Raw genomic sequence first — 13,283 nt, forward strand, 5'->3', positions numbered from 1 at the left:
AGGTGGAGAGAAACCGTCAAAAAAGTGACGAGAGGTCACGATCCTCAACTGTGAGGAACCGACTGAGGAGGAGGAGGAATATTATAAATGCGAAAGTTTGTGAACCGATTGCAGATTGCAATGAAATTTGGTACGTAGACAGCTGGACAACTGGAATAACATTTAGGCTACTTTTCATCTCGGTATTCCTACGGGACACGGTCTTACGCGGGTGAACCGCGGAGCGTGGCTAGTAAATTATAAAAAAAAACCCTTACAGACGAACATACTTTCTTCTTTTCATATTTGGAAGTCGGTTTAAAAGAAAATCTAGTATCGGAGCTGCTTAACAATATAAATCGGGTTCAGAGCTATATTCGGTGTCACATTGTTATATAAAATAACTGCCTGCTAACCTAACCTAATCTCACCTAATAAGAAATTCTTTTAATATCTATAATATGTATAATGTATGTATTATCAGACATTAACAATTTATAATTTTCGTTAGCTACGGCTATTTCGGTATCTTTCCTGAGGTAAGGGGATAAAGTATTGTATTTCTTGATTTTGAATGCTTCATCCGATTAAAAAATTATGTTTTGGTAGTAGGTAAGAATCAAACAAATTTTGTATGGAATAAGTATATGTATTTATTTACCAATCAAAATAGCATGCTATAACTAGACAGTAGATCAATTATAAATCATACAATCGTTGCTGTAAAGATGAACACGGTAAACACAAGTATATTTCGGATTGCCATGGTTGGACAAAACTCGGAAAACAATGCGTTTTAAAGGAGCATTTCTATTGTCTAATGAATAGTATTGTTTCGCTGGCTTATTATACCGGTATATTCCATCTGCTGCTTTTATCCAAGTACCGTTTTCTAGGATACCCTGGAATAACAAAGGAACATTCTTCTGTATGTTTAAGAGAAGCCTAGGTAGATATTTGTTTTGTTCATGGCTCGTTCTCATAATTATTTTTAATTCATCAAAGTCAGTTCTCTTACACTAATAATATATTACTAAATTAAAAACGAAAACCTGTTTAGAAAAAACTTTATATTCGACATTTAAAATGTATGATGCAGGGCCCAGGGGCGTAGCTACCGCTGTATCATCTGTATCGGTGATACGGGGCCCCATAGTCTAAGGACCCTTAACGTGTATCATAAAAAATGCCTAGCTTTCCTTTCGAAAAGTATCGCGCATGTTATTTTGGATTGTATTTTTTACAATTTTTATAATTTTAGAGTCGCAATTAATAGTGAGTAATTGTTGAGTAATTGTTTTTAATTATACATTGTTTAGGACACACAATACAAGTAAAGAAATGTGACCTTTAGACGCGTCCACGACATATTAAATTGGTATTGCCAATGTATGTGTACATAGACGTATGCGGTCTTATCTCTATTAAATTCCTTAGACTTTCGCTAATATAAATAACGATAGAGATCGTTAATCAATTTCACTGAGGTCAGTGGAAAATTTTGGTAAACTTACTTATTGATTTAATTTATTATCTTCGCTTCAACCTAATCATATTTTAAAAGTAACATCTATTATAAAATAACGTACCTACGAGACAAATGATAATGGTAAGTGATAAGATGCGAGAGCACAGAGGTAGGTATTAATTTTGGCACCTACCTTCCTATAAAAGTAAGATAATCTCATTTCTATGGATACCTATTTGCTTCAACTATATTGTTGCTAACACGTGGACCTAAAGTATTTTCTTAAAATAATAACTATAATAAATATAATAATAACTAAATAAATATAGTATAAAACAAAGTCACATTCTCTGTCCCTATGTACCTATGTATGCTTAAATCTTTAAAACTACTCCGAATTAACGAGTGTGCAGCCGCGGACAAAAGCTAGTTAAATAATAATAATAAAAGCCAAGTGGACCTATACTTTGAACATAAACCGTAAAATAAAGTAATAAAAGTAATAAATAATCTATGTGGCCATATTTCAACATATTTTGGGTTGAAAATAATGTGACTCGTCGTCAAGGGGCGATGTTCATCGCCCTTGGTAACTAAGCCATGCTATTTCAAATAGCTTAACCATATACAACCTAGTACCTACCTATAGCCCCTGCCCCTATATGCTATACTTACGTATATGACAAAGTCCTTTGGAGCGCTGCGAGCGGTGTCCGGTCGAATATGTTCTACACTAACCCTGGCCACTTGCGTTAAGCGAGGTAGATGTATTTCAATATTGCCATATGAACCACTGAAATTGTTTGTGATCTTTACTTAATTTCGTAGAATTTAATTTTGTAATCAACTGCAATATTACTGATTGGTAACATCTTCTTGTTGTTGTTTCTGACAATAATGCCTTTTTTCCTGTATTGCCTACTTACTACATATTAAAGTAGAGATATAAGATTAATTAGTGAAGTGAAGCTTTGCACAAACTTTTTAATGGATTCTTATTTATATACTTAATGGCTAACTAGGTATTTAAGTAGTTATTTTTTGGTTGTATTTCAGCGATCATAAACTCACAGTTTAAAACAACAGATATAGTACTGTTACTTACATTTTCGAGCCCCAAAATTAAGGTAAGTGGGTCGCTCAGCTAAAATGAGTTTTATAAAACAAGTCGGTTCGTTGTATTTTAAGCTATTCCGATTGAAGGTACTTCATTCTAGATGCTGGAATTTTCTTGTTTTACTTATTGCTTATGTACTACTTTTAATGTAATATAAAAGTAAAAATTAACTCAGAAGCGAAGCTTCTGCTATCTAAATTTTTAGCAAGTTAGAATTTTTGGAAAGAATGAAGAAGTCGAATTATTATTACTAAAACACTTAGAAACATTTAACAATCTGGTATTGGTAGCTTGAAACAGGGGACAAAGAGTCAAATGAAATGTTAATTTGATGACATCAATTTCATGCCTCATTTAGCGTCTTAATGGAAACACTTTTGTAAGATCTCATTTTCCACTCAACTAAATACCTATCAGTCAAGTGCACGACGATTTTGCATGATTTTGCTTCTGTATAAATCCTTTATTATAGTATTAAGAAATTGATGTATATTTCGTTAACGTTGAAGTAATTATAAAGCGTAATAATAATAAGAAAAGAAGCTCAAAAAATATAAAATATTGACTGTGAGACTAAAAGTTAGATGTAATTTAGTTAGAGTGTGTACTTATTAGTATATCTACCATATAAGTATAAAGGAGTACCTAATCAGCAAATTTAATTACATAATACATAGTACACACAATGGCTTTTTACATCTTTTAAAGATACGTTTTCAATACCTATATTTATGCGATATGAAACCGGCGAAGTAGCAAAGAAATTTTTCAAGGCGCAAAAGTTTAAAGGCAAAAGATGTAAACAACCGAAGCGATAGTTGCCTCATTACCTAAAAGGCCAACAATCAGCTGGCGTAGGTTTTCTCAATGCCAGTATCGTGTCGGGGGGAGGCGCGGCTCGCCACAGAGGCACGAGACCCCACAACGCCACGCGGCTACCCCACTCGCTTGTATCGCTACCCTTCACAACGCTCGCACCGGCTACGTAGCTTCCTATTGCGTTCCTGTTGTTTGCTACTGAACAATAATTATTGGACGCTGTTATAATTGTGGAATTTTGTATAATATGCGACTTGGACACGATCTAGCAAATTTGTTAATGTGTAATGGTAAAATGAATTACGCTTACATTACATTTATAATTATTTACAATTATAAATGTAACGTAAGCGTTTGGTCTCTACGAAACTACAAAACGATGAAGTTTTGGCTATAATATAAACTAAATATAAACTTTGAATCTATATAAAGTAGATAAGTAGTAAATAAATTATGACGTTTAAAACATTTTGTGAAAAGTATGATTAAAATTGTAAAATATAAATAAGGGATTTTTTCGGTCATTAAACGCACACAATGGGTTACAGAATGGATTTAAATTAGGTTAAAAACAACTTAATTTCTTTTTCATTTAAACGTTGCTTTTATTCAATGGTATTTTAAAGGTTTAGTTATAAAGACATTCACGTAATCAAGTAAGGACTAGAATATTCATGGAACAATAATAAAAGCCTATCAGAAGATCGAGCATTAACTGAAAGAATTTTTATCTCATTAACTAAAAATATTTGTAAATAAAGATCTTATAAACTCATTATCGATATTGAAAGGAAAATATAAATATACAGTTTTTTGAAGGATGCTGTAGTTACTACCGTAGAAGCATTCTTTAGTACAATAAATTAAACTTCTCTACTCTACACATAGAACTGCGCGTTTATTTATTTTCGTAACTACAAGCGTTAAAATATTCTCAGTATAAATTCAGTAAATAGGATTGCTACTGTTTCGCTTAACGCTTAAAACGTAAATCAGTCAATTTATGAAACTATGTAAATGCTAACATCGTGCGTGAAACTCAACAAGCCAGCCGTGGTTTTTTCCAACTTTTGTCGCCACTGTTATTTTTAGCTTTCACCATTTTTTCGGCGAAATGTCAGCGTGATATATGGTCGCTAAAACAAGCGAAGTTAAAAAACTTTTTAGGCGGTTTGTGCACTGTTTTATTCCTTTGAATATGTTGTAACACAGTCATTTAATAGATATGGGAGGAATTTATATATTATTAGCTGCGCTCCGCGGTTTCACCCGCGTAAGGCCGTATTGCGTAGGAATATCGGGATAAAAAGTTGTCTATTTGTTATTCCAGTTGTCCAACTGTCTACGTACTAAATTTCATTGCAATCGGTTCAGTAGTTTTTACGTGAATGAGCAACAAACACACACACATCCTTACAAACTTTCGCATTTATAATATTAGTAGGACTAGCTGACCCAGAAAACGCTGTTCTGCTTTATTCTTATCATTTAGGGTTATAAAAAATAGATGTTGGCCTGATTCTTAGACCTACCCGATATGCACACAAAATTCGTTTGAATCGGTCCACCCGTTTCGGAGGAGTAAGGTTTCTATCACGAGAATTTTATATATAAGGATTTACTTTTTCATATCATTTATTTTCAAGATTGCGAAGTAATTTGTACATATATCTATAATTATGCTTTGTAATATTTCTGTTGAATCGTGTTTTTCAGTTATTTTGTTCGCTGCATACCACATATGCGGCTGACTTGGTAATTTCAAATTATAATTTAACTACGCTCATGTGAAACTTAAATCTACTATATAAAAATAAGTCGGGTTTTCCTTCCGGACGCTATAACTCCAGAACGCACGAACCGATTTCCATGGTTTTGCATTCGTTAGAAAGGTCTCGAGCTCCGTGAGGTTTATAGCAAAGAACATTCAGGAAAAATTTCAACAGAAAAGTGTGAAAATCATTTTTCACATACAGCCATCTGGTGGCGAAACGGAGTTCGCCGGGTTTGCTAGTACTTCATAAAAATCATGTTAAAGCACCACTATGTAGGTATGCGACAAAAATATAATGTTATATTTCACAATATATCATACCAAAAAATATTTTAATATCGACTTGAATTTAATTTCCGTTATAAAATAAAACTCCATCATTACAGGAAGACTGTCGCTGACGCAGTAAGTAAACGATTTATTGCGTTTGGCACATTCCTTTATATTTCTGTTAAAATCGGGGAAGGTTTTTAACTTGACAAATCTTAAAGGACCAATAAAAATAAACAAAGACGTAGTTTGGATTGGAGCCAAAGAAACGCTCGGTTAAACTTGCTGGGTTATCAAACATTCAACTTTACCACTAACCAGTAGGTGACCGTTGGAATAGCATCACAATAGGCACAGAAAAATCTGTGAATTATTAATAGATAGGTGCCTAGGTGCATGCCTGGGTCGGCTTAGCCAGGTAGTTGTTTCAAATATGTAACAGTAAAGCTATTTTCCTGTTTTTGGCCTCACATGGGATTTCATTAAAACTTCGTATCAAAATATATCATAATGTAGGTATACCGGTCGTACATTATATGAGTTGATTGATTTTGTTGAGTCTTATGGATCCGAGATGTTATTTAAGTTAATATCATGTCTGAATGTCTAATTACTTCTAATTTACATCTACATATACTATATGTCTACAACTCTAATATTACAATACAAAACACTAATTTAAAATCAATGAAAATGTACAATACGAAACAAATTGCTACTAAAACCAAATTATTGAATAATTTAAGCCATTTTACTCTAAAATTGCCTATCAGAGCATTATATGTAGAAATTTATTACACTAATTAGTTGATATAATTTTTAAGTACCTGTTCCGTAGCTTTGTGATGTGAACAGTGTCCTTCGTATGCGGAGCGTGTTTCTGGTTAGGTTAATAAATTTTATAATAGGCGCATTGCGTGCTCACTGCTACACATTTATTATGTGTTATAACTGTGGTACTAATCATGTGGGATGTTCGTTATGGTACAATTTCAGACAGAGGCTTCGGTAATACGATATTTAATTATTAGTGAGAAATTAATTACGTGCCGTTTATGTGGATTTATAGGCTCGGCTACTTTTATGACAGATGTAAAACGTACTGTTACACCATCATTATTACTATCAAGATAAAAAATGTGCCATAATATTATGTTGCATTGATTCCATTCCAAGGGATAATTAGGTTTTTATTCGTATACATACACACACATATAGACAAACGGACAGATAGAATGAGATACTGTTATGCATAATATACCATTATTTGATTCTTGTTTGATTCTGATTATTTGGATTTTGATCACGGCATTTTAAATTTAGTTAAATCTAACGACCTTAGAATTTTCTGCAAAAATCACTCTGAAGTTTTAGGTCTACATTTTTATTTAAGCAAACATTAGCTCTGTCTGTGGCATATTAGTTATTATATAGTTAGTAATATCATTTTAAATTTTTCATTAACAAATTGAATGTACCTTAAAGCATAATCCGAACGAGATATCAGCGTGGTTAAATACCTCATTCTATAACAACATTCTTCATCCACTGCTACAGGCTTCTGTTTCACTGGCAATCCAAATTTAGTTAAAAGTAATTTTTGATGTATATTGTAATAAAATTGCATATATTTCTGAGACTAATTAATTAGTTAATCATCGACTTTGGTGTTACTAATTGAATATTGATAATTGTATGGTAACTAATTGAATGCCAAATATTGATTAAATTAATATAAATCTCCTTCTGTACAAATGTGGTATGTTTACTTTGACGTCATAATAGAACAACCGATAGATATGTTATTGCCAAAATATTTAAAGAGTCTGTATAAGACGTAGACTATTATATCTCATAAATTGGCCGAAGCCATGTCAGGCCACTAATGAAAAATTTATCTATGAAATTGAACAACTCGTGATACCGTACGACAATAAATTCATTGTAATCTAAAATATATCACATGCGTTCCCAACTACTCACTAACTTATTTTCTCTTTACCTTTACATGAGCATGTTTTATTTTTATAACATCTAACCGAATAGATGCCTGGAAACCCACTGTAATCCTTTTATGTTGTACTCAAATATTAACGTGCTTATATGTTGATGTATTTTCGCTAGTTATAGGGCGTTGTCAGTAAATACTGAAATAGCAATATTACTTCTAACTCCCAAGAAGGCTATTTATATACGTACTTATGGTTATTAAATTCCAGTTCGTTATCATTTTTAGGATATCTTCTGTAGGTTTTTCGGCATACAAATAGAATACTGTGAAGATAAAACAATATATATGGTAGTGATAATATCATTGATTTTTCGAATTGTAGTGGGCAACTAGCTGTTCACCCCAGCTTCGCCCGTGGTACGTATATCTATGTCTATGCCGTCTATCTCACTCAGTAATGTTACAGCTTTTTAACGGTACAGTAATATTAAAATCGATCCATTAGTTTTTGTGTGAAACAACTACAAACATAGGTACTTACTTATATACAAATCTTTCCTCTGTATATTATTAGTATAGAATTATATACGATGCATATTAGACGTTTAAAATAGGAGAAAAACAAAAGGCAACAGCCAAATCAGGGACAAAAAATATTCACTTTCAGCACACAGTATGGCTTATATACCCTATTTCGAGGCCTGTGAACGGGAGCAAAATAAATACCAACATTGCTTTTAGTTTGATGATGAAATAATTTAAACTATGAAGTAAGGAATGAATACATAATCCCATTCAAATGAATAATACAAAATATGATACCAACGTATTGAACATTACATATTTCCTTTCAGTTAAAATATATACGATTCGTTTGAAATAGAAACCTCATATTCCGCGAATACAGTTTACCATATTCACATTACACTTGCAATGATATTATTGAATATAATAATTTTGTATCACATGTGCCAACGAAATCCTTCTCCGAACGTGCTATTATAATATTTCAAAGCATTGTTTTAACCGAGTGACTCATTTAAAATACTTATTCGAATTGTTTTGTTACAAATACTTTATTTCGAATTAAATGACCAACTCCGAAAATAACGATAATTCTATATTAATGAGCAAAATTGATTAATGCAATTGGTCAGATGTGAAATGAGGAATCAAATTATTGTCATTATTCATGATGTGTAAAATTAACTTAAAATTTCAATATTTCAATACGTATTTTCTCTTATAAAATTTGTAAAGTAACCAATATCCATCCATTTAAATCGATTAATAAGATGCACAGTTGTTTGTTTGTTCGTATTAAACGAGCTCGTAAACTAGTCAAACTCAAACATTAAATTATTAAATTTAATACTTATAGAAACACTTTCGAATCGTCATAGCACATTTTATTTGGGGACTAATAAATATATCATTAGAACTACGCACCAATAATAACCAATCTACGATTAATAAACATTTATATACATTTTACGGTATGACTTTTAACAAATCATTTATTAAAAGAAAAAGCAATTGATCACAATCTTTGCGATGTTATCATCATATACATACTTATTATTATATATACAGATCACTCCAATTCGCAAGAGCTATCACTAAATGGTAAACAGGATTTAGGATACATCTTAATCAAATTAGGACGTGCTCCATAAAACTAACAGTGAACATATCTTTGTTAGTTCCCAGCCTTGTTAGTGAAGTTTGCTTTTAAACAAACAGCGGGGCTTTGAGACTGCACAAAAAGTAAATGGAAGGTCTAATTAAGTGTACTCACTCAATAATCCAGTTATTGTTAAAAGTATTAAGAGCTTAGATTTGCGTCGGCGATTACCCTCAGGAGGGACTTTGGAGCATTTTTTAAATTTCCTCTTGCAATGTGACCGATCTCTGAGGTATTCCCAAATGTTCTCTCGCAAAGGATATGAGGATTTTAATTCTCGAGTCGAAACTTTTCGTGGGTTTCGCCTTTCGTAAACTCTTCCTGTTGAAATAAGGAGTAAATGGACTACGGTTACCTGAGCTTTGTAATTTACTTAGCGTGTATGGGATTGCGCTTAATTAATGCCCCAAAGTTTTAGCTTCGCCGAGTATTCAGAACATTTTCTCTGTCAGAACTGCCTACTGTTTGGAAGCTTTATAATGTGGTTTTAAAGTATAAGTTATGTCGTGATTAGTAATTAAAAATACTGAATAAGCGAATAATAATAATTAATGCTGTTGTTTGCTTTGCATTTACGTGTATCCTACTAATAATATAATCGCGAAAATTTGTGTGTATGGATGTTTGTTACTCTTTCAAAATCTCTTTTACGATTTGTATGGAATATGTTACAGAGATAGATAATAGCTTGGTTAACACATAGGCTTCATTTTGGCTGAGAACCACGCAAATGAAGCCCCAGTTCCATCTAGTATCTCTAATAACAAATAATTTAAATCATGTGTATAAGTTTGAAGTTACTTTTCAACCGACTTCAAAAAAAGGAGGTGTGGTCCCGTTTAAATTTGAACTAGTTCTAACAATTTGAAGGCAGTTTATTTCATTTGTTAAAATAATTATTTGTTTCACAATATCTAACGGACAAAGTTTTCTTCAATAAATACTAAATAAATATTCAACACAAAACGGACTTAGATAATTTTCGTTTCATGCACTGAGGCAAGGTAATTGAATTCCCAATACATAGGCTCCCTAATCTAATACCCCTCGCAAATTCCAAATTAGGTACACATATTTTGCAAACGTGAAATGTTTCAGGCCAGTATCCAAATTAAATTAACGATATTTTATAGCCCAGCAGTTTCACGATTGCCGTCGTAATGAAGCTCATTTAATATTTTGTGCAAATGCTCGTCATTCATTTCATAGCAGGTGGTAGTACGCTCCAATTGCATTATGCAAGCTGCTTGCTATTCGGTTTTTAGGTCGCTGAAATTAGGGACGGACACCACTTAATGCCCGTGTAATTGTTTAACAATTTCCTGCTCAGAGTCTATCGGTGTTGAAGAGTGAAAGGGGTGATAGGTATTCAATAGTTATAATATGTTTGTCTCTAAAATGGAAATGCGGGTGAATTTGCGGGCAACAGCTAGTAACAAAACATGATAGTTAAATAGAATAAGAATAAAAAAGAAATATAGGATTGTTTTAAGTTTTCAACTATTTCTAAGTCCGTAGTAGGTTTGGGGTCACATAAATGGCATCCTTTGAAAATACTTGGATTATAAAATTTGCACTGAAACAAGATTTCATAAGGTCCAGCGAGTTAACGCTCTGGCCAAAGATTTGAGGGCACTCGGGGCGTCCTACTTGTTATTCTGTCCTACTTTACCTAAAGAATAAACAGTTATTTTAACGTTGTCATCGAATTAATTGTTTTTAATTATACAATTTTGTTTTAATCAGTTGTGAATAGATCAACAAATTTTCATAACACTTCAGAGGCTTTTGAATATTTCGCTGGCATGCTTTAAAACAGTTGATGATAAACTCATAAATCCGGGCTTCATGATGGATTATTGTTAAAACACTCATAATATTCTCAGAGTCCATGAAGGATACATAATAAAATGTAAATGCAACTAAATAACAATTTATTGTCATTCAGAGCGTTTGTTGTACTTAGCGTTAAAATTAATAATACCTGATGAACACCATGGCGGTACAATATTGGTTGTGGATTTTTCTGCATCTGATCCAGCACTTAAACTCTCACACGTATTTCTAAATGCGTTTTTAGTCATGATAACCACCTAATGACTTTCAATATATTAAATGAGGTTAAGTGGTGCAATTTATAAAAACATACGAATTGGTTTTAAAAATAGAACGAAAAAAGCGGTATGAAAATGATTTTTTAAATATGTAACAGATTAAAATTTACAAGCCAAAATTCTCCCGCCATCTGAGAAAAAAAAAAAACAGAAGCATGGGAGTTATTGCATACTGCCACATAATGATAAATAGGAATACCTAGTATATAGTTTACAATAATGAATATAATATGTAGAAAACAAATATTATTTTATTTAAACTTATAAAATATTTTGCTTTTATTTTATTTTGACATTATCTGTGAGAATAAAGGTGACTTAATTTTAATGAGCTCGATGGGAATGTTTGAAACTAATTACTAAATAGAAAGCAAATAGATATGTATTGATATAATATTGTCGGCTTTATATAATTAGTATGTACTAAGCATATTTTATTACAAGTTTAACAAACTTAAATTTTTTTTGCGGTGGTTTAAACCATGTAATTACCATAAAAATAAGAAAGAAATTGATAGATTCTTATGTGTATCTCAGTGATATTTCAGAATCCGAAAGTAATTCAAATTTTATTTATAAGAAACTTATAAACGTATTTATATAAATTTCTTATACATGTGTTTAAAGTTAACTAAACATGTAATTTTCATAAATTTTTTAATAAATATAACGTAAATTTTTGTTTACATATTGAATTGTACTAGCTTTTGCCCGCGACTTTGTACGCGTTAAATTCGGAGTAGTTTGATAGATGTCATTATACATATTAACCATCCTCTTTAATCACTCTATTTAAATCCATATTATTTTAAGTAAATACAAATCATTCACTAGGACAGTTTCTCTTTGATTTCAACTAATAACCTAATTTATCTACTTACCAAATACTGGGCTGTGTAATCAGTTTGAATCGCATTTCACGAGGAAAAATATTGATTTCATGGCGAAGGTTTTAAATGAAATCCAGCAATTGATGCGGAACAGTTTTTTTAGTCATGTTCGTCGCAGCTGTTGTTTTTTACGTTATATCGCGGGCTGCAGCTCAGGAACAAGCTCTTAGTACAGTCACCCCACAATCACCCCCCATTCCATTTTTGGATTTGTTCACAGGCGCCTCAAACTATTATCCCGATATACGAAAAACATATTCTGATCCCGGTTATTACCATGGTTCGTGCCAAAAGACAGACACCCTCTCGTCGCTCGCTAGTCTTTTAGGAAGTGCTGCCAAAATAATGCTTTCGGCAACGGTCATAGTATTATTAAAACTTCTTGCTGGCAAACTTTTGCTTTTACCGCTAAGTGTTATGGTGTTCGCGAAGTTGGGACTTAAAGCGATGTTAATGTGGCCGGTAATATCGAAAATGATCAAGTATTTTAAAAGGAAGAAGAAGAAGCATCACTCGAGAATGATAATGGACTGTTCCGAAAGAGTTGCGTGTGTTATACAAAAATCCTACAAGAGTGGCTGGGGCAGTAATTTCGGTGCAGCAGTTACATTTTCCATAATCGACGATGTTGAAGAGGATAGCCCAGTTGCAAAAATATTGCTAAGCATTTTAGCTGGGGACAAGGTCGCGGAATGTATGTCAATGGACTGCAACTCAGGAATCGATATAAGCTGACACGTAAATAAACATTAACTGCGCTTGTTCAACGACTTACTTGCGAATGTTTGTGGATTTAATAATTCTTTTTATGATGAGTGAGGCTTAATATCATATGTTTATATTATAAATTGAATATATTAAATGGTAGATAAACAAACATACATTTCTGTTTGAGGAAATATATTATATAGGAAATGTGTATGTAGAAAATGTGTTTATAAAAGTTATAAGATCAACATTATGTTCTTATAAAGTTATTTATCACGCGTTAAAGATTGTTACTTCGAAATCAGTCATTTCAGTAGAGTGTGCTCTTTGTGATCAACATGAGTACTGTCAGTTCTTGGAAAATAGCTGCGATTCTTTTGAATCTCTTAACAATTTGCACCTACGGGGATCCTGGAACACTACGGTCGATAGAAATGCAAAATTTGCCAATAGAAAACGAGAGACATATGACATCGTTTCCGAATACAATTTATTACCCAAATATGTAC

At 32.4% G+C, this 13,283-nt stretch overlaps 1 protein-coding gene across 1 annotated transcript; it reads right to left on the reverse strand.

Annotated features, from left to right (window-relative positions):
• Positions 1 to 674: 674 nt before the first annotated feature.
• Positions 675 to 11,146, reverse strand: LOC119832460 (sperm-associated antigen 4 protein-like). The gene is made up of 7 exons (XM_038356128.1): positions 11,047 to 11,146; positions 9,234 to 9,383; positions 6,906 to 6,996; positions 6,255 to 6,307; positions 3,395 to 3,581; positions 2,123 to 2,240; positions 675 to 881 (listed from the first exon to the last, which is right to left on the reverse strand). The coding sequence occupies exons 1-7, from the start codon at positions 11,144 to 11,146 to the stop codon at positions 675 to 677; spliced, it is 906 nt and encodes a 301-aa protein (XP_038212056.1).
• Positions 11,147 to 13,283: the final 2,137 nt, after the last annotated feature.

This window comes from Zerene cesonia, chromosome 15 (assembly GCF_012273895.1).
Source record: "Zerene cesonia ecotype Mississippi chromosome 15, Zerene_cesonia_1.1, whole genome shotgun sequence".
NCBI lineage: Eukaryota > Metazoa > Arthropoda > Insecta > Lepidoptera > Pieridae > Zerene > Zerene cesonia.